At 45.9% G+C, this 19,073-nt stretch overlaps 7 protein-coding genes across 7 annotated transcripts; 4 read left to right on the top strand and 3 right to left on the bottom strand.

Moving 5' to 3' along the window:
• Positions 1-5,549: 5,549 nt before the first annotated feature.
• LOC6504545 (pickpocket protein 11) lies at positions 5,550-8,079 on the top strand. The gene is made up of 5 exons (XM_001964889.3): positions 5,550-6,449; positions 7,080-7,435; positions 7,496-7,622; positions 7,724-7,830; positions 7,898-8,079. Exons 1-5 carry the CDS (start codon positions 5,560-5,562, stop codon positions 8,077-8,079), a joined length of 1,662 nt encoding a protein of 553 aa, XP_001964925.2. The 5' UTR covers positions 5,550-5,559.
• A 72-nt stretch (positions 8,080-8,151) lies between these two features.
• On the top strand, positions 8,152-11,073 carry LOC6504548 (sodium channel protein Nach). The gene is made up of 7 exons (XM_001964888.4): positions 8,152-8,609; positions 8,844-9,146; positions 9,465-9,928; positions 9,987-10,155; positions 10,210-10,307; positions 10,372-10,762; positions 10,845-11,073. The coding sequence occupies exons 1-6, from the start codon at positions 8,152-8,154 to the stop codon at positions 10,482-10,484; spliced, it is 1,605 nt and encodes a 534-aa protein (XP_001964924.1). The 3' UTR covers positions 10,485-10,762; positions 10,845-11,073.
• Positions 10,633-16,464, top strand: LOC6504553 (sodium channel protein Nach). Its single transcript, XM_001964884.4, has 8 exons — positions 10,633-10,762; positions 10,845-11,051; positions 14,759-15,109; positions 15,168-15,318; positions 15,381-15,574; positions 15,631-15,957; positions 16,012-16,121; positions 16,178-16,464. Exons 1-8 carry the CDS (start codon positions 10,647-10,649, stop codon positions 16,381-16,383), a joined length of 1,662 nt encoding a protein of 553 aa, XP_001964920.2. The 5' UTR covers positions 10,633-10,646; the 3' UTR covers positions 16,384-16,464.
• On the bottom strand, positions 11,040-12,387 carry LOC6505463 (zinc carboxypeptidase A 1). Its single transcript, XM_001964886.4, has one exon. It carries the CDS (start codon positions 12,356-12,358, stop codon positions 11,075-11,077), a length of 1,284 nt encoding a protein of 427 aa, XP_001964922.1. The 5' UTR covers positions 12,359-12,387; the 3' UTR covers positions 11,040-11,074.
• LOC6505462 (zinc carboxypeptidase A 1) lies at positions 12,795-14,759 on the bottom strand. Its single transcript, XM_001964885.4, has 2 exons — positions 13,978-14,759; positions 12,795-13,921 (listed from the first exon to the last, which is right to left on the bottom strand). The coding sequence occupies exons 1-2, from the start codon at positions 14,662-14,664 to the stop codon at positions 13,328-13,330; spliced, it is 1,281 nt and encodes a 426-aa protein (XP_001964921.1). The 5' UTR covers positions 14,665-14,759; the 3' UTR covers positions 12,795-13,327.
• LOC6505459 (methionine aminopeptidase 2) lies at positions 16,398-18,179 on the bottom strand. Its single transcript, XM_001964883.4, has 3 exons — positions 17,959-18,179; positions 17,051-17,860; positions 16,398-16,978 (listed from the first exon to the last, which is right to left on the bottom strand). Exons 1-3 carry the CDS (start codon positions 18,053-18,055, stop codon positions 16,551-16,553), a joined length of 1,335 nt encoding a protein of 444 aa, XP_001964919.1. The 5' UTR covers positions 18,056-18,179; the 3' UTR covers positions 16,398-16,550.
• Positions 18,180-18,182: 3 nt separating this feature from the next.
• LOC6504555 (transcription initiation factor TFIID subunit 11) lies at positions 18,183-19,043 on the top strand. Its single transcript, XM_001964882.4, has 2 exons — positions 18,183-18,552; positions 18,605-19,043. The coding sequence occupies exons 1-2, from the start codon at positions 18,281-18,283 to the stop codon at positions 18,924-18,926; spliced, it is 594 nt and encodes a 197-aa protein (XP_001964918.1). The 5' UTR covers positions 18,183-18,280; the 3' UTR covers positions 18,927-19,043.
• The last annotated feature ends 30 nt before the right edge of the window (positions 19,044-19,073 follow it).

Genomic DNA, 19,073 nt, shown 5'->3' with positions numbered 1-19,073 from the left:
CGGACTGATGGCCAGATTGATGGCGGCTGATAGCGCGGTTCTATGGCGCCATCTAAGGTCAGACAATGAACCTCGGTAGTCGTACTTCTTTTATCTGAGAAGCTGTTGATGAACTTCAGCGAGATTCCCGAAGAAATCTGCAATGCTAATCTGGCCAACTGCGCAACGTCTTCGGATCGGGGATTATGCAAACTGTCGCCGGAGCTGCGCCAATTTTCTGCAGAACCACCGAGTTCATGGCCATCGTCCGAGGGATACATATATTCACGGCGATATGCGCATATTATTGCACTCTTCTTTTTTGGAACGCGGCAGATTCATCCAATCCCAGTTCCCAATGCCCAATTCCCACATCTGGCCATCGAGATGCGTACGTCAGTCCGAGTTTGAGTGACATACAGACCCCGAGTTCGAGTTGCAGTTTCAGATTGGGTTTCGGTCTCCTCCACCCAGAAAGCCCCGACCCCAATCCATCGGATTCACATGGCAACTGCGTCAGCGGACGACGGAGTACACCCGTCAGCTGGCATTGTAATGCAAAGCCCAGCATGGTAATGACTTCTGAAACTGTCTCGAAATGCGTTGAACCTAGCGTCTGCGTCTGCAGGCGGCAACGTGGCGTATGAGTAACAATAGTTTCTCCCGCCCTGAGCACGTGACCAAGACACGAGCCACATCCCATTTTCCGGCTGGCCATCAATCCGAACGATAACTACTATTCTGGTGCAACAGGAGTAATTAAAAGTAAGTCGCACTACCAGCCACTCACATAATGAAAAAAAGTTCAAAAAATATCAATACCATTCAGGGGCGTACTGCCAAGTTTCGGTTCCATAGGGGGGATAACTATTGTAGCTCTAGACCTACTATAAGAATAGATCTTCCTAAAAACTCCAAATTCTTAAAGCACTTCTAACTTCATAAATTATTTTCTTACATAACTTTTTATAAAATATTTGTCGTTGAGATATACGTTATCTTCTTTATAACGCCCTTTCGACAGACTTTCCGTTATGAAAGTTCTAAAAAGCAATTAGGCCCTAGAAAGTATTTTTAAAACAGAAATATCTTTGTTGATTTATGGTTATAGTTGTGATATATGTTTGTTGATATAGTTACGAAAGGGAAATGAGCTGTACCCCTTTTATTTCATGAATAAAAGTCTGTTCCTGGCCTGCATTACATTGCTGGGGCAGCACTTCAATTAAGGAAAATTATCGACCTCTCGAATCGCGAATCGCATTCAAATGGCACTTCCCACTTGAGTGAATAATCAGACGTCCCCCAACTTTACCGCAGAAATGCCCAGCCCCGATTCCCGACTCCACAGGCTCTGGCCGATGATCATCTTCGTAGGCTTGACGTCAAACGCAATGTTTGCGTGAAATTTCTTTGTCACGATCGGGGATTTGATGATGATGATCTGTCCGAGTGGCAGGAGAGGATGGGCGTGGGCATGGGCATGGGCCTGGGCCATCTGCACGCCTCAATGGCAACGGGACGGACGGACAAAGAGCCCAGGTCCCAAGAGAACCCAACCAAGAATCCAAGAAAGACAAAAGCCATCAGAAGCCACCGATGCAGCCAGTTCCATCAACGGACTTTTGTACTCCGACACTCAGTTGTGTCGCTTTTATTTTATTTTATTTTAATTTTTTTGCACGACGATTGACGCACTTGGTTGTCACTTGACTTTTTTAATCTCGCGACTTTATCGTAGCTGACTGAACGGCTCAGAATCGGATTCGAATTCGGATTCAGAATCGAAGTCGCTCGTCATAATTGTAACTTAATATTATGCTCATGTAGCTTCGGCTCAGTGACGTTCCGCTGGATTCTCTTCCTCGACCAGTTGTTTGGTTTTCAATCAGACTCCGCAGAATGTTTGCTATAGTTTCGCCCCATACCCAGACCAGACCCGACCAGACGTTCGTTATTAAACTATAACTCAATGACTTTCCTGACGTCACAGTATTAAGCTCAGTCAACACAAAAAGCCAAGCCGAGCGAAGCGCCAAAAAATAATAATAAATAAAAAAAGCGTTTCTCATTAACATGTTCTCCGTGTGAGCCGTCGAGTCTATGTGGGAGTGTTTCCACTGCCAGTCACTGATCTTCACAAACACACAAAGCAAACATTCATTTGAATTGAGATGGAGAGAACTATGAACTTGCCGCTCAAACAATTAAGTTGCTCAGCTCGAGAAATTGTAGATCGAGATACTAGGCTTGCCATAAAATCCATTCTATTTTTATCCTGGGATATCCACTTGCACAACGTTTTCATGAGCTTCTGGTGGCCGCCTTTGTGTTTTCTGTTTGGAAACCCATGTTTGACTTTACTTAAAATATGAAAAGCACCAGCGGGGTGTAAGCCACAAGTTAAACACAGAGTTTAACCAGCTGTGGCCACAGGCCCTTTCGAGTCTAAATGTGTTATATTGTGGTTTCTCCCAATGGAACAATGTCCACAGACTTGCACTGTCCAAGGCTGGGAAAGTACGAACAATTTTTATTTCAAACTTGAGCTATGGACTGCAATTAATATTATATGATGAATTCCAAATCATAAAAATAACATAAAATTTAATTTTATAGCCCATTAAAGATGACAGGAAATGGCATTATGTGAATGAATGTTTGAAAACTTTCCTCAAAATTCTTACTGATTCATTGTCCGATAATTTCGAGTATGGTCTGACCCTTCAAACGTCACGAGAATGATAAGAAAGATGGGCATGGGACCAGAATTTTATACAGAATTCTAGAGGCTGAGGCAAGAATTAAGACCTATTGCCTCAAGTGTCCTGACATGGCAACAACCCCAAGACTCCCATTTCCTCTGACAATTAAGTTTGTTTTGAACACAATTTGGCACTTCCCCCCACAGGGGCTATCAACCTGCTAATTTCTGCCGAGTGTCATTTGGTTTGTGAATGATTTTTCGCATTCTGTGGATTAAAAATAGTGCCTCGGCATGTGAATGGCGCGAGCGCCTGATAATAATGCTGTGAAAGCGACGCTTTCCATTAAACCCTCAGATAATTATAATCTGAGGTCAACCCCGAAATAAATGCTGTCATATGAATTTAGGGAGAAACAATTGCTGGCAAAATAAAATTAGAATCTGAGCAAGCAAACAAAAGAATCGCTTTATTTATGGGCGTGTAAACAACTTGATTGATTCGATTTTCGAAGTGGAATGGAAAACAACGGCTGCCTTGTGTCTTGGACACTCGATCGTGAGATCGCAATGGAAGGAATTCCAAACCTGCAATTAAATGCGAATTCTTGCCGGAGAACAACAAGGCAGAGACTTTCTTTTCGAGCGCATTATGTCATCCTTTTGATAATTGAGCGAGTTTTATACGAATACCCGCATACATACCCATTTATTTGTATTTATTCAAAGTATTAATTTCTGTTTAGCACATGGCTTGTGGATGGGCTGGTTGGTTGTTAATTAGATGTGATCATCTGGCTCGCTGGGTTCACAGAACACACAGCAAACCCACTGACCTCTAGGGGGGATTACTATTATGTCTTTGAGGCGATCACGTTTTCTGAATCGTAGAACACGACACGTTCTTTCCTACTTCTCATGTATACTGCACAGAGCAGAGTAGATGTGAGTTTGCTTTTTTGGAACAGCTCACCAAAGTGGGAATAAACATGAATCGGAGCCAAGGCAGAACGTTCGATTTCGAGTGCAAAATCAATTTGCGTCAATTGCAGCAGAAGATTAGCCTCGCTCTAGTTTTTTGCAAAAAATAAAACATAGCTACGTCTACATAAATCAGCGCCAGATGATAATAAATACAAGACAAGACAAAGCCCCCTGGGGGGCCCTGCCTGGAAACAATAATCGGATCAGATCGGCGGGATGACGCCGCAGCGGCTTATCGCCAAACAAATTGGGTTTACATCGGTGGTGGCCAAAAATAAACCCCCTGGCTCTTTCAGGGCCACGTCAGTCGGTCAGTGAGATCCGCGGGATGTTTGTATTTCCAAGATACAGTTGCAGTCGCACTTGGCTTTACCGTTGCGTGACGCAAATCGATCGGCCGTTACGACGCCGCCGGTTTATTTATAAACAAAAGTGCCCCAAAATAACCCAGGCCCAATCAGGCCGAATTTCCAAGCCTCCCTCGTGAGCAAGTGCATCCGTCCTGCACCGTTCAGGTCGATCGGACGACGGGCCCAGTGGCTGATTCAGTCCGATCGAGGCTTGAGCTCAAGCTCCTTATCTGGTCCCGACATCGGACCCATAATTGTGTAATATATATAAAATGACAGACTGCCGACATCGGCGCCCCGGCACGTGGCATGCAAATGAGCGGCGAAATGCCCGCGGAATATCATTAGAAAGATTTGGCAACCTTGGGCCAATAGCACTACCAGAACAAACCCAGTTAATTAAATCCATGCGAACTCCGATTCGGGTGAAAATTTATGGCTCTTACATTTCCATTGAATGCCAATATTTGTCCAACCCGCACAGATATCACAGAGAAGAAGCTCGTAAATAATTGCAGAACAAATATTTATGGGTTGTTTGGCTTAAATCTGGGGGCTTGCCTGGAAATAATTTGGGGCACGATACGGTCTGGTTCAGAATAATAATTATAATTGTTTTTAGATTGTTTTGAATCCTGGGTGAGTTGTGTTTGGAAAATGCCTGAAAGTATGTTGCAAAAAATTTATATTTTCAAAAGGGAATATTTCATGAAATGCATCAAAGCCGATTCTTAAAAATCATGCTAAAGAACCTTAACCCACTTTATTCCCCAAAACAAACCATAAACCCCTAACTTATAACTAGCCTCCACACGCCACTAATCTTGATAGAAGAAATCGCGCCTTTTCTGAACTTTCGACGACTCCAATTACAAATCTGAATGGGCTTATCAGCGTTACTGATTCCAAATGATCTGACACATTAATGGCTCTTGGTGTTTAGAGATAGGAAATCGTGGAAATCAAGCCACAAAGTCGCAGAAATCAGCCGACAATAATCCGATTATAGAAGTGGGAAAAACCTTAGCCATCGGTGGTAAATAATTGTTTAATAAAATAAAAATTGGAGTGACTATGACACTTGGCATTCCCGCGGGTGACACGAGCGGAATATTTGAGCACCGTAATTGTGGTTGGGTGGAAACTGGGCAGGCAACAATAAACTCATTAACAAGCCAATGCAAACTCGGAAACAATAACACTGATACTGCGGCAAGGAGGCGCCGGGAGAGCTCACATCATAATATATTTGCTGTAAACAATTTCCTATTCATATTTGCCGAGCTTATCGCTTGGATAGCTCGGAAGCCAGTTGTGCTTAGACAAATAAATATGGAGATAATTGTTTCTCCAGTTGGGGGTGTGAAGGCGACCCGACAATTGATTCACTGCCTCTACACACACATGGACTTGAAGGTGAAGGCCCTCCTCCGGCCCTCCAAGACCCCCGATAATTGAAGGTTAATTTTGGTTTCAAACAACTTAAGGGCGTGGGACTGTCCGATAAGCGGAGATAATGTTTTTTTGACTTGGTATATAAGGATGATGAAGGATATATTTTTCATATCAAAACAGTTTCTATTTGAGGTCATGTCTGCTCCAAAAACCACAGAAGACACTCCACCTCCTCTGGTTTATTTGGTAAACTTTGAAAACTACCTCAAGCCAAAACATTCTACGAAATGCCAACCTCTTCAACGATTCGAGAAACCAATTGGCAAGGTATCAAGGATAACAAGGAACCTGAAGCGTTTGAAACTCATCAGATGGTACTATAGTGCCTCGCAGCGTTTTGGCCAGCTGCCTTTACCCAAATTCCTGGAGTTCCTGCGCGCCCGAAACGACGATGGCCTCTGCAAGCGAAAGACTGGCTTTGAGATCTACTGCGAAATGGCCAGCATCCATGGCTTCCACATTTTTGTTGGCGCCAAGACCTGGCAGCGTATTCTCTGGTGGTTGCTCATCTGCACGGCAGTCTTACTTTCACTCTTAATAGTGACCATGTCACTTTCGATGAGCAACGAAAGGCCTACAATGCGTTCCATAACCACCATGATGAAGCCCTCTTCTGAAGTACCTTTTCCGGCGATTACCATTTGTGCTTTTGAAATGTTTCCCCTCACAAGACTTCGAAGTAAATCGAAGGAATGGGGTGTACCCCCAGAAATGCTATGGAACTTGAACTTTACGAGCCTACAACCATTAATCAGCAAAAATATAAGTTGGAAAAATGTTCTGGAGGAACTCGCCACTCCAATGTGTAATCAAATCCAAAGATGTGAATGGGACAGTCCCTTGAGAAACTGTACAGATAAGCTCACTGCCCTTTGGACCCTCGACCAAAGACTTTGCTGCAGCTTCAACCACCAACAACAGCTCTTCAGTTCCCATTTAGGACTTACTTTGGCCCTAAACCAGGGATGCCCAGTCCCATTGCTCTCGTTCCTCCTTTGTTGTTGGATTGCTCTGTCATATGGGTAGAGCAAAATCATATACGTGTGCTGCTCCCAGTATAGGCAAGGCAAATTACAATATCAATTTTTCGTAGTTTAATAACACTTAAACAGTTTCAACACTTTTCTGGCATTTTGTTGTTGGATTGCCGAAAACTTTTCACTGCAAAAAATCACTTCTTGTTGTGGTTTTGGACAGAATGGTTGACTGTGGAACGATGCATTTTTTCTTTGCCGAAAATTTTCTTTGCGAGCAGCAATGTATTATATGTAATATAATAATAAGCGGAAACAAAAAAATTAATTTGGAAAGGCATTTTATTAAATGCTATGCTAAAGTATCTGCGTCACAAGCCGATATGGAAGCGCAGTAAAAAAAATTCGAAAAATAATTGAGCATATTGAAAATAATTATAATCCTAAAATTAATTCTCAATTATCCGAAATAATTTTTTTTTTTTTTTCTGTTGAAAATGTTACAAAAATTTTTTTCAGTGATACGATAGAAAAAAAAAAAAAACTATCGCTCATATGTATTTGTGCTTTTGTGCATAGGTATTGGAATTTGCTCTGTCATAAGCAGTGCTTGGGCACCCCTGCCCTAAACACTCCTACTAATAATTCTTTTGGTTATGAAGTTCTTGTTCATGATTCGTATGAGATACCAACTGAGATGACTTCGCGATTATTAGTTTCCAGTGGTTCAGTCGCCCACATAATGGTGCAACCCTTTGTCAACCGCATCACACCAAGTCTTGCCCAAATATCAGTAGGGATGCGAGGATGTTATCTTCAGAAAGAGCATTCCCGGTTATCCTCTTCTGTCTATAGTCAAATTAACTGCCTTGCCGAAAGTCGAAGCGAAGAAATTCACAAATCTTGTGACTGCGTTCCTCCTCATTATCCCTCTCGATCAGGGTGGAAAGTATGTGATCTTGAACAACTGCATTGTGTTAGAGAATGTGGTATGGATAACAATAACCAGATACGTTTACTCATTTATCGCCTTTTATTTATTTCCAAAGAAAACAATGAAAAGTTCAAAGAAGAACAAGCGAGATGGAACTGCCTTCCGCCTTGCCAATTCAATCGCTATGAGTTCCAGAGTGATATACAGATTTTAAAATCAATGGAAAACCTTAGCAACGCCAGGTAATTTTCACATTAGAATGTGCCAGAAATGTTATTTCTTACCCAAAAGTTTTAAGAGCTTAGCAAGCAAAAATCACTCATACGCCCCGTTGTTCTTTCAGCCAACCGAATCATCGAAGCCAGCAAGTCCTTTTGCGTGTCTACTACGACTCTCCGATGGCCGAGGAAATCGTTTTGGACGTTTACGAAAACTGGCTAACATTTATAGGTAAGTATCCCTAATTACCTGAAAAGCAAATCGACTTCATTGCTCCCCTACGAACTTTAATGGCCAGGAACCTTCGGCGGCATAACCGGTCTATTTATGGGCTGCAGCTTTGTGTCTGTCTTCGAGCTGATATTCTTTTCGTGTGTTCGACCCACTTGCAACTGGCTGACCCGCCAGCAGATAATGTGGCGCCGCCGTCGGAGGCAGAGAGTGGGTCAGGCCAACGAGGTCGTTAGGCGGGCTAATTAGGAGCTGAACTAATTACCTGGTTTACGGCCAAGGAAAACAAAACAGTCGCAAAGAGTTTGTCCACCTGCAGAGATGGCCTTTAAGAAGCGACGCATCTTTGACCTTCGCCAGGTTCAAGCTCAACAGCTGGCCAAATCCGCAGCCCTCGCCCTTAGACACAGTAATCCTAGTTCCAACCATTCTGAGAGCCCCATGAAGACGGCTCTCCACCAGTTCTGGAAAATTAGGGAGTGGTTCTCCGAGAATATGCGCAACTACTGCCAAACTACTTCACTACATGGATTCAGTTACATCACCCGACAGGACATCAGTCACCAGGAGCGCCTGTTCTGGCTAACGGTCGTCATCCTGGCCATCATCACGTCGATTGTGCTGGTGGTGGTGTCCTGGTACTGGAGCCAGGAAACGCCAACGGTGACGGTCATCGAGAGCTCGCACTTCCCCACCTGGAACATTCCGTTCCCGGCCGTTACCATCTGCAATTTCAACAAGATTTCCAAGACCAAGGCACTAACCTTGCTGGATCAAATGTGAGTTCAAATGAAGCTCATGATTTATTCAATTCGCAAAAACCCAAAATGTGCTTGTTAAGCAATCTCGAATACACAAAATCCAGCCCAATATGATGTATGCACTCGAAAGAAAGGTCAACTTTGGTTCTTCAACCGAATCCTTGAACGTAAATTATTCCATTGGCTTTTGTTTCTCAAATAAACCAACATCTGAACCTTTGAAGACTCTTTTTTGTACTTATTTCTCCTCAGGCACATCCCGGTTGGGGTTAATAAGTCCGAGATACACAGCCTATTTAATTTGACTCTGTTGCCTGTGGACAGCATGATTAGCAACAGTTCCTTGCAAATCTACGACAGGATATTGGTCCTGAATAATCTTACGTTGCACGGACTCACCCAGCAATTGTCGCCCGATTGCATGGACATGATTTCCAGCTGCATTTGGAAGGGAATCAACACGAGGTGCGACAGTTTGTTCCAGCGAATAGATACTATGGAAGGGCAGTGCTGCACATTCAACTACTTTGGCGGGATCACCAACAATTTTCCAGAGTAAGAAACCATATTTTTGTTTCAAATTAACAAGGAATCCGGCATGCTTAGCTCCACTTTAGGAGGGAGCCCCGACTTTAGGGGGACCCTCCTGAAAAAGATTAATGAGGAATATACTTAAGAATCGTTTACGGAATTCCGCTTGAGGATAAGATAGGTTCAAATTGCCAAAGCCTTTGCAGGATTTATTTTTACACTCCTTTTTTGTTCATATAACCTCATATCATATTATTGATTTTTTCTATCTTTCCATTCGAAGATAGATCTTCTATCACACTTGTTATCAGCTTATTACTAATTATTATTTGATTTATACAGAAAAATTGCATATCAGGTTCCTAAACGTCCCTATCGAGTGACGGGCTGTGGGTATCCGACAGGACTCTCGGTTCTGCTCAACCCAATGGTTTCCGACTATTATGGAACTTTCTTCAGTGGCTTTGGATTTCGGCTGCTCCTCCACGATGCCTATAATTTTCCGGACGAGAACTCCGAAACGAAGGTAGTGACCTCCACGCGGGAGAGCTTTGTGCGCATCAATCCGGAGTCCACCTACGCCACTAACGATATACGCCGCATGGATCTCTCCCTGAGGAACTGCCTCTTTGGAAGCGAGAGGACGATGCATGGTCTGAGGCGCTACTCATTCATAAACTGCATGTTCGAGTGCCGGGTCCGGATGACTTTGGATCATTGTGGTTGCATTCCGCCGTACGTCTACAACAATGGAAGCCAAAAAGTTTGCGGAGTGCTAGAAGCCAACTGCATGATTACAAGTAAACGTGAGTTCTTAGCAATACTTTGAGATATAGAAGTTATGGTTGGTTTATTTTCTTAAAGGACTTTTCTCTCATGCCTTGGCCAATTTGAATATTTCGCTTTCAATTGTCCGTGAAACTGACAGGTTTCCCTGCGGATGTTTGCCAGATTGCCAGTCGAACCACTATGTTTCGGAGAGCACCATGGGCAGGTTGGACATGAGCTACTTTTCCAACCGCCCAACCCTCAGGTGAGTAATCTACTAATTTTATTAAAATATATGCTCAACAAGAAGTCTCAACAGCAATGCCTCGGACAGGATACTGCTTCATGTGTTTTTCAGTGACTTGATGAGCACCAGATTTCGCACTGACATCTTTCAGAATTGGCTGTCCGCCCTGGGTGAGCCAATTAATCATTCAATTAGATTCCACAAATTACTAATCAGTCGTATTCATTTTGACAGCCTCGTTTGGCGGCTTACTGGGCCTAATTATGGGCTTCAGCATAGTGACTGCCTTTGAGTTCCTCTACTTCCTCACCTTTCGACCCATATTCAACTACATCAACAGGGACTAGGCCAGTTCCACTTAACTTGGTTTCTCTGTACATAAACACGCTTACCCCTGCTGCACTTCTATTGCACTCCACTTGACACGCTTTAATTAGAACTTTGATTGATGACCAGTGGCACGATGAGCACTATAAATTGTCTGGATTCGAGCACTCTTTGCCAACACAATGTCTTTAGGAGTGGATGAGTCCCTATATCGCCGCCTCTTTCGAGAGTTTCTGCGTCAGAGTTACATCAATGGACTGCACCCATTTCTCTACCACTCGCCCGTCCGCCTTGCCAAGTAAGATCGCCAACTGGAGGATACTAAATAGTAGTTCACTTTGCTGATTAACTTGAGACTAAAACTTAAATAACTATTTCAGAGCTATTTGGCTGGCCTTTCTAACTAGCCTTGTGATCTACACCCATTTAGTGATTGTGAACCTGACCCAGGAGTACCTGGTACAGCCTACGGAGATCCACCTGTCCCCCGACCTAGTGCATGTGGCCAACAGCCCCTTTCCGGCCGTGGGCGTGTGCACTGCCAACAAGATCAGCCAGCGGCGTCTACGGAGCTATGCATTGAAATTGTAAGTGATTTATTTTAATCCAATTAGTTGTCGAAGTAGCCCAGCTTCTTGACCTCGCTGGCCATGGCCACAATGGAGTCGAGCAGCTCCTCGCTGGCAGGGATGATCTGCTCGGCGGGCAGCCTGAATCCGGTGATGAAGGAATTGGATGAGGGACGCAGCTCGTAGCAGAAGGACATGCGCACATCCTGAGTGCCATAGGCCCAGTCCACGCTAGCTCCTGCCGCGGGGTAGATGGCATCATAGATGTTGCCTCCGGTGTACTTGGTGCCGTAACGCTTGTTCACAGCGGCGATGGCGACGTCATAGACTTGCTTGAAGTCAGCCACGTTGTCGGGCAGATCGGAGGTGTGTCCGTAGGGGTAGAGCAAGTACTGGGAGTAGGCGTGCAGGGAGATGTAAAGTTGGATCTTGCCCTTCAGCGAGGCAATGTAATCGGACAACGACTTGGTCTCAATCTCGGAGAAAGCAGAGGGTCCGGCGTAGGTGTCCGAGCAGGCGCTGCTGCTGGCTCCCACCTCGTTCCAGTGGAAGCCCCAGTTGCGGTTCGGGTCGGCGCCGAAGCAGCTACCGTAGGGGGTACGGGTCTTGCGCCACAATCGGTCAGTGGTGTGGGTGTAGACGTAGCCATCGGGATTGGCATGGGGCAGGACGTACCAGTCGTAGCTCTCAGCCAGCTCCTTGATGGACGCATCCTCAGAGGTCAGCAGCTGGTTGATGATGTAGGTAGCGGCAGCAGGAGCAATCCACTCGCGGGCATGGATACCGGCCTCCAAAAAGATACCAGGCTTGTTGGAGCCCTTGTTCTTGTTGATCTTCACGCCCAAAATGGAGCGTCCCTGGTAGGTCTTTCCGCCCTCGATGAGGGTCACGACTCCGGGGTACTGATTCGCAAGAGTCTGCAGCCAGGCGTAGGTGTCGTCCAGTTCGTAGTATTCGGCCCAGTTGTAAGCGCGGGCGGCACGGCCCTTGATGGCCACTTTCTCCTCGGTCTCGTCCCAAGTCTTCTGCACATCCTTCGTCAGCAGCTCGTACTTGATCTCAGCCTTGCCGAGGATGTCCAAGACGTCGGGAACCTTGTGTGGGGCCACAATGATTTCAACCGGGGCACCAACAATGTGTACTCCGTCCAGGAACATGATCGAGTCGCTGGATCCCTCCAGCTGCTTCAGCACAGCCAGCTGGTCGGCGTTCTCCGAGTTGGCCTTGTACAGGCGGTAGTTGTCATAGCGGATGCGTTCCGCGCTCACGGCGGCGATGGCCACAACGGCCAGGAGGGCTAGCAGCAGGCACTTGGTCAGCGACATGGTTGTCGTTGGTTTGAACCTTCGCCTGGTTCACCCACCGCTTTTATAGGCCACCGATAAGGGCGGCAGCTACTGCTGGATTCTGATTTACAGCCCACGAGCGGCGCGGGCCGTAAATATCTTAATAATCGGTGCAAACGCCATTATCGCAGTCTCAGCCACTTTGCCTGGTAAATCAAAATAATTCCCGACTTTTGCTTCGTCTGTGACGTTTCAGAAGTCTTCGGAAAAGTGTCAATTCATTAGACAGCTCTTGACCTTGTCTTTGGAAACCTAAAACTCATTTTCACCTTGTTAAAATAGAGGGGAGGCACTAATAATATACTTATATTTTTCAGTTATTTTAAAACCTTTTACCAAAAAACATATTTCTAGTAATTGTAGGTTTATTTCTGAATATATGGTTTGGAAATTCTTAAAGTAAAAACAATTTAAATCACTTTTTTAAATAAATTTATTTGGAAATATGAGGTAACCATGCTTAGAATATAGAATATTTAAAATCAAAAGGTGAAAGACTTTATCAGCTATAAATTATTTAATCCAGGTTCTTAGCAAATCAATCAATGTCTTAGGTTTCCGTTAAAATACTTTTTGTTAAGCAGTTCTTTGAAATTTTTCAAATCCTTTTAAGACCATCAAATGCTGTCTTGTCAAAAAGCAAATTTGATTAGTTAACTTTGAAACTACTAAAACTAAGATAACAAAGAAATTTAAAATAAAAAATGTATTTATTAAATTTATGAAACAATAGAGATTAAAAATGCATTTTTTATCAAATGACAATCCACATTCGAAAGTGTAGTTTCAAAGCCCAAAATAAACCAGATTTCTTATCGATTTTGTTTAAAGATTCGGGTAGAGGATTTTTTCTTATCTTCTGATTGGGAGAGAATAAATAACATTATAGATTCTCGGTAGATTAAGCAGTGACTTAATCTTTTTAGTATCAATTAAACATAGAAATGTTTATGCTTCTTGCAATTTATAGCCCTCGATTGTGGCAGCTGCTTTGATCATTTCAGCCAGGGAGTCGGTGGTTTCCTGACCCGTGGGAATTATTTGGGACGCGGGCAGCCTGAAGCCGGTCCAGAAACTGTATCCCGATGGTCGCAGTTCGTAGCAAAAGGAGTATTTAACCTTCAGCACCCCGTAGGCCCAATCCATACTGGAACCAGCCGCCGGATAGATGGCGTCATACACATTCCCGCCCGTATAGCGAGTTCCGTATCGCCGCTTCACGGCACTCACGGCCACATCGAAGATACGCTCCAGATCGCGATGATTCTCCGGCAGCTTGGAGGTGTGTCCATACGGGTAGAGCAGTAGTTGGGAAAAGGAATGCAGCGACAGGTACATGAACATCGGCTCCGGCAGGGACGTGAGGTATTTTGAGAGGGTTTCCGTTTCTGGTTCGGAGAAGGCCTTGGGTCCGGCGTAGGACTCTGAGCATGGCTCATCACTGGCTCCCACTTCGCGCCAGTGGAAGGCCCAGTTTCGGTTTGGATCGGTTCCATAGCAGTTCTTGTCCTGGGGACTCCGGGTCTTGCGCCACATGCGATTCTAAAATGAAAGAGTAATTTCGAAAAATAGCTATTTTTAAATTTTTGTAGTCTCACCGTGGTGTGGGTATAGACATAGCCATCAGGATTGGCATGTGGCAGGATATACCACACATAGGACTTGCTTAGGGTCATGATATCTGGCTTTTGAGAGGTCAGTAGCTCGTTGGCAAAGTAGGTGGCAGTGGCAGGACCTATCCACTCCCTGGCGTGCATACCGGCCTCCAGGAAGATGGACTGCTTTTCGGCCCTGCCATCCTTGAAATTAATTTTCAGACCCAGTAGCTCCCGTCTCTCGTAGCTCCGGCCTGCCACAAATAGGCTGACTGTATCAGGGTACTTTGCAACCAAATTCTGCATCCATTTTTGCGTGTCATTTAACTCGTGGTACACCGACCAGGTGTAGTCATCGCTTCGACGATTAGAATCGGCCACTGGTTCGATGTCCAGGGAGAGACTGTTCTGGGCGTTCTCATCTGTTAGTTCAGCGTCCAGATCCAAACGGCTCAAGAGCTCCAAAAACTTCTCATTGTAGCCGGGAGCTACAAGAAAATCCGTAGGTCCCAAGTGGAGATGATTGAGAACTAAGGCATCGTCCCTCTTGGACTCTAAGGTTCTCAAGGCCTCCAACTGATCCTGTTTCGTGGGGCTCACTGTATAAACCCTGTAGTTGTCGAACCTTTGCCGTTCTCCACTACAAAACGCGAAGAGATAGACCGCGAGTACCGCCTGCAGAAGCTTCATACTGGCACTAATCCAGGGCGCATTCTACTCCAGGCCTTTTATACTCCTATCTAGAGTGCAGTTCTGCATACTAATGGAACCATTCCCGAATTAGATATCAACACCAGGCCAACTCCTCCCAACGGGCGGTGGCAGAAGATTTAGACGACATGGTCGACCACCTGCTGGTGCTGTCACAGTTCTACCTGAATCCCCTCGAGGAGGAGAGACTCAACACCACGGAGTTGCTGCAGCTCCACCGGCTCCTCACCAGCTACTACAACGGCAGTGGGTACTCGGTGCGCGATATTCTGCGCCAGTTGTCGCCCGACTGCGGGGAGCTGGTGATCCGGGGTATTGTTTACGGGGCGCCTGTCAACACCAGCCAATTGTTCCTCAAGAGACCCACGTCCTCGAATGTGTGCTGCATATTTAATTATCGGCGAGTGAGCTACTCCCAATTTGCGTAAGTATAGTTCTTCCAATGAGAAGGTTTGGAGCTGAGTTGGAGACTTTACTTTTAGCGATAGAAGAGCCGAGGACGATGCAGAGATGAGCGCGGTTCCCAAAGTGGTTTTTGAATCGAATTCTATTTTGAACAGCGTCCAGTTTGTGCTCCAGGATGTGGCAGAAGAGGATTACACAAAGACCTTTAGGACCAACAGTGCGTTCCAGGTAACTATTCAGAATGGAAATCATATTTAAAGTATTATAATCTGACTATTTTACCAATTTAGCTTACGATTTTCCCTCAAGAAGATTATGCGACAGTTCAGTCCACAACTCTGGGCGAGGTGCTGGTGGATCACAATACCATAGTGGAGATACCCATCCAGCCAACGTTCTTTACATCCGGCAATGCGGTGCGCTACGTGGAGCCGGAAAAACGACGCTGCTATTATCCGGAAGAAGGAAGTAAACTCTTAAATCAGTAAGCAGATATGATATACATATTACCTTAAAAGTAACCAAAACCAAATTCTTTAGATCCTATTACTCCCTGGACGAGTGCCTCTTGGTGTGTCGTAGCCGGAGCATGATGGACCACTGTGGCTGCGTATCCCCGCCGATGGTGGGCAGTCCCATGGCCCTCACCTACTGCACTCTACCAGATTTGCCCTGTCTGGTGCGGTGGAAGAGCATCTGGTATGGCCACAATGAGTTCGCCTTCCTGCAAAACAATGAGGAGCAGTTGGCCCAAAGGCAGTGCGAGGACTGCCTGCCCACCTGCAACGGAGTCAGCATGAGCATAACCACCAATGTGGCTCCTCTTCGACGTGCTCTCCGCAGTAGTGGGTACTTGACAGGATTGTTGTGAGTACGATTTCTAATCTTCGAGAGATGCCTCTAATTTGAACTGGGTTTCAGGAAAGGCTTGACCAACGAAAGACCTCTGGCCATAATAAAACTCTTTTTTAAATTGCGCTTCGCTCAAGCCACAGAATCCCAGCTAGTAAGCACCTGGGTGGTTTTGCTAAGTGAGAAGCCAAATTTCATTTTGAAACCCTATTTGAAGCTCTCTAAACCCTTTCAGATCGCTTTGGGGGCATCCTGTCCCTGATGTATGGCTTCAGCATAGTCAGCTACATCGAAATCTTGTACTACCTGACGGGCAAATGGTTTGTGTACATTCTCAGATCTCTGAAGAAGGACAATCACGAAAAACCTCGGCAATCTCGCTCACTGTACTGGCACGAACTTATCCCCAAGGGCATGAGATTCAATCCACAGACGAATTAGTAATGCAGACATTCTCCACTCTCATACTGAGCATAATACGCTGTATATAATTCGCTCCGCTTATGCTCACAAAAGAATCAACAATAGAATGAACTTATATCAAAAACTGTATATAATGCAAGCCATACAACGCCGAATACCGATCGCGAATCTGATCCGCAACGCACCTAATAATCGTCGCCTCGGGAGACCACTTCCTTGCAAGTGGGTCGCAGCATAATGGTGTGCTCGTACTGAGCTGTGTAGCAGCCCTTGATGTCACAGAGAGGCGGGTACGCCTCCACGATTCCCTTGTCGCACAGATCCTTAAGAGCCATCTGGTACTTCGTGGCGCCGGCGCGATCCAGCCACCGTTTACAGAATGCCAGGGTGCCGAAATGCTTGTTGATAGTGCCCAGCAGCTGCTTGGAAGACTGCAGACGTAGAGGCACGAATGGCAGCTCAAAGTTCTTCATGTAATGGGAGCAGTCCATGTCGTCATGCACCAAACCGCGACCAGTGGAACCGAAAGTCTCGATGGCATAGAACTCATCCTCCTCCATGCGCGTCGACTCGCCACCCTTGACAATGGGCACAGTTTTTCCAGCATGGATGCCTGCGAAAGGTTAATAAAGTTACAAACTTTTTCATTTACAATAAAAGCGATCAGAACAAGAATAAGGCTTACGGTACGGGCTGATCGAGTGTCCGTTTAAGTTTCGAATGGCCTTGATGGGATATGTCTTGCCGTCTAGCTCAATTTCGTATGATTCCATCACCTCCTGAATGGCGGCTCCAATGTCGCATAGGCGGACGTCGATGCCGGCCTCCTTGATGCCAGTATTGGTAGCTTCCTTGACCGCCTGCAGCAGCTTGTCGTACTTGTTATTGAAAGTCAGCGTGAAGGCGCAGTCGATAATGCGGCCCTTGATGTGGGTACCGAAGTCGATCTTGCACACGTCATCGTACTGCAATACAGTAGTGTCGCCCGCGTTTGGCGTGTAGTGAGCGGCACAGTGATTAAGCGAGCAACCCGTGGGGAAGGCAAGTCCAGCTTCCAGGCCGTTCTCGCCGATAAGTCGGCGGGCCGTGTTCTCCAGCTCCTCGCAGATCTGGATCATGGTCATGCCCGGCTTAATGTAACGCTGCATGTACTGGCGCGTCTGCCTGTGGGCCTCGGCGGCCTGCCGCAGCTCTTGGTAAATGTCAGTATTCATGCGATCGAGCGCGCGTTTCTCCTCCGACGTGAAGCGGTCTTTGGCGGTGCGGTCGTCGGCCAAATCCTTGGGAGTTGGGTGTTCCACGATCTCGCCCTCGGGGAAGTTGCCATCGGGGTACAACTTGGATATGGGAATACTTGGCGGATCGGTCTGCCCGTTCTTCTTGCCCTTGTTGTTCTTCTTCTTCGCCGGTTGAGCGGCTGCCGGCTTAGGGGCATCTCCGTTCGTGGTGACTTCGGTTGGGTCGCCTCCCTCGGCGGCTTTCTTGGCTGCAGCTTCTGCAAGTGAGCAGTCGGGTTAGTTCGAGGGTTGATAAGTGGGCGGTTGCATGGGTGCACGGGTCGTTCCATTGCAATTACGGCGTGAGGTCACTCACCTTGGCGCAGTTTTTTGTTGTTCGGCTTTGGCTTCTTCTGTTTCTTGGCCTCCTCGCCGGCGATCTCGGATGTGATGGCCTCCTCAGTAGCGGACATGTTGGGGCTTTTGTGATTCTCTGTTGGCCTGAAGAAACGAAAATCTAGCGCGCACGATGGGCGATTTATGGAGAAAGAACAAAAACACGAGGTCCGCTAGTGGTGGCAACGGAAAAGTTTTTCTCGCGTGTTTTCCAGCCCTGCTAAGCGTCCAGTGTTGTAAAAATACCCACTAATGCGATTTGTTTATAAACGCTACTTATTTACATACATTTATTACAAAAAATGGACGAAATACTCTTTCCCACCCAACAGAAGAGGAATTCAAATAGCGACACCGACGATGGGGATCTGAAATTCTTCAACACGGGCTCCGGGGAGCGGAAGGACAGCGATACCTCGGATACTGCCAACGACACGGAGCGGGACATCAAAGAGGATCCGGACGCCGATGGTGACACGAAAAACACAGACGGCGACGGAGACTCGGAAGAACCTGCCAACAAAAAGATCAAGACCAAGAAGGAGCTGGAGGAGGAGGAAAGGGAGCGGATGCAGTGAGTGGAAGGAGTTTCTCACATAGTTTCTTTTTTATCAGTTCCATTTTAGGGTTCTCGTGTCCAACTTCACGGAGGAGCAACTAGACCGATACGAGATGTACCGTCGCTCAGCATTCCCCAAGGCTGCCGTGAAACGGTTGATGCAGACCATTACCGGCTGTTCCGTGTCCCAAAATGTTGTTATCGCCATGTCTGGAATTGCCAAAGTGTTTGTGGGCGAAGTGGTGGAGGAGGCCTTGGACGTTATGGAGGCCCAGGGAGAATCTGGTGCCCTGCATCCAAAGTTCATTCGCGAGGCTGTACGTCGGCTGCGGACCAAGGGCCGCATGCCTATCGGGCGCTACCAGCAGCCCTATTTTAGACTGACCTGAAGCATGCCGACTAATTTAGTTTTAGGAGTTAAAGTAAATGTATAATTTTAATTCATAAAGAAGTTATGTAATCAATGATACAATATGTTTTTAATTAAATTTTAACTCTTAAGAAGACTTCTCATAATAACATTCTGAAGATTGAAG

The sequence above is a fragment of the Drosophila ananassae genome, chromosome 3R, assembly GCF_017639315.1.
Source record: "Drosophila ananassae strain 14024-0371.13 chromosome 3R, ASM1763931v2, whole genome shotgun sequence".
Taxonomy (NCBI): Eukaryota; Metazoa; Arthropoda; class Insecta; order Diptera; family Drosophilidae; genus Drosophila; species Drosophila ananassae.
Note: the sequence above shows the minus strand (reverse complement) of the source record. Positions and strands in the feature narration are given on the sequence as shown.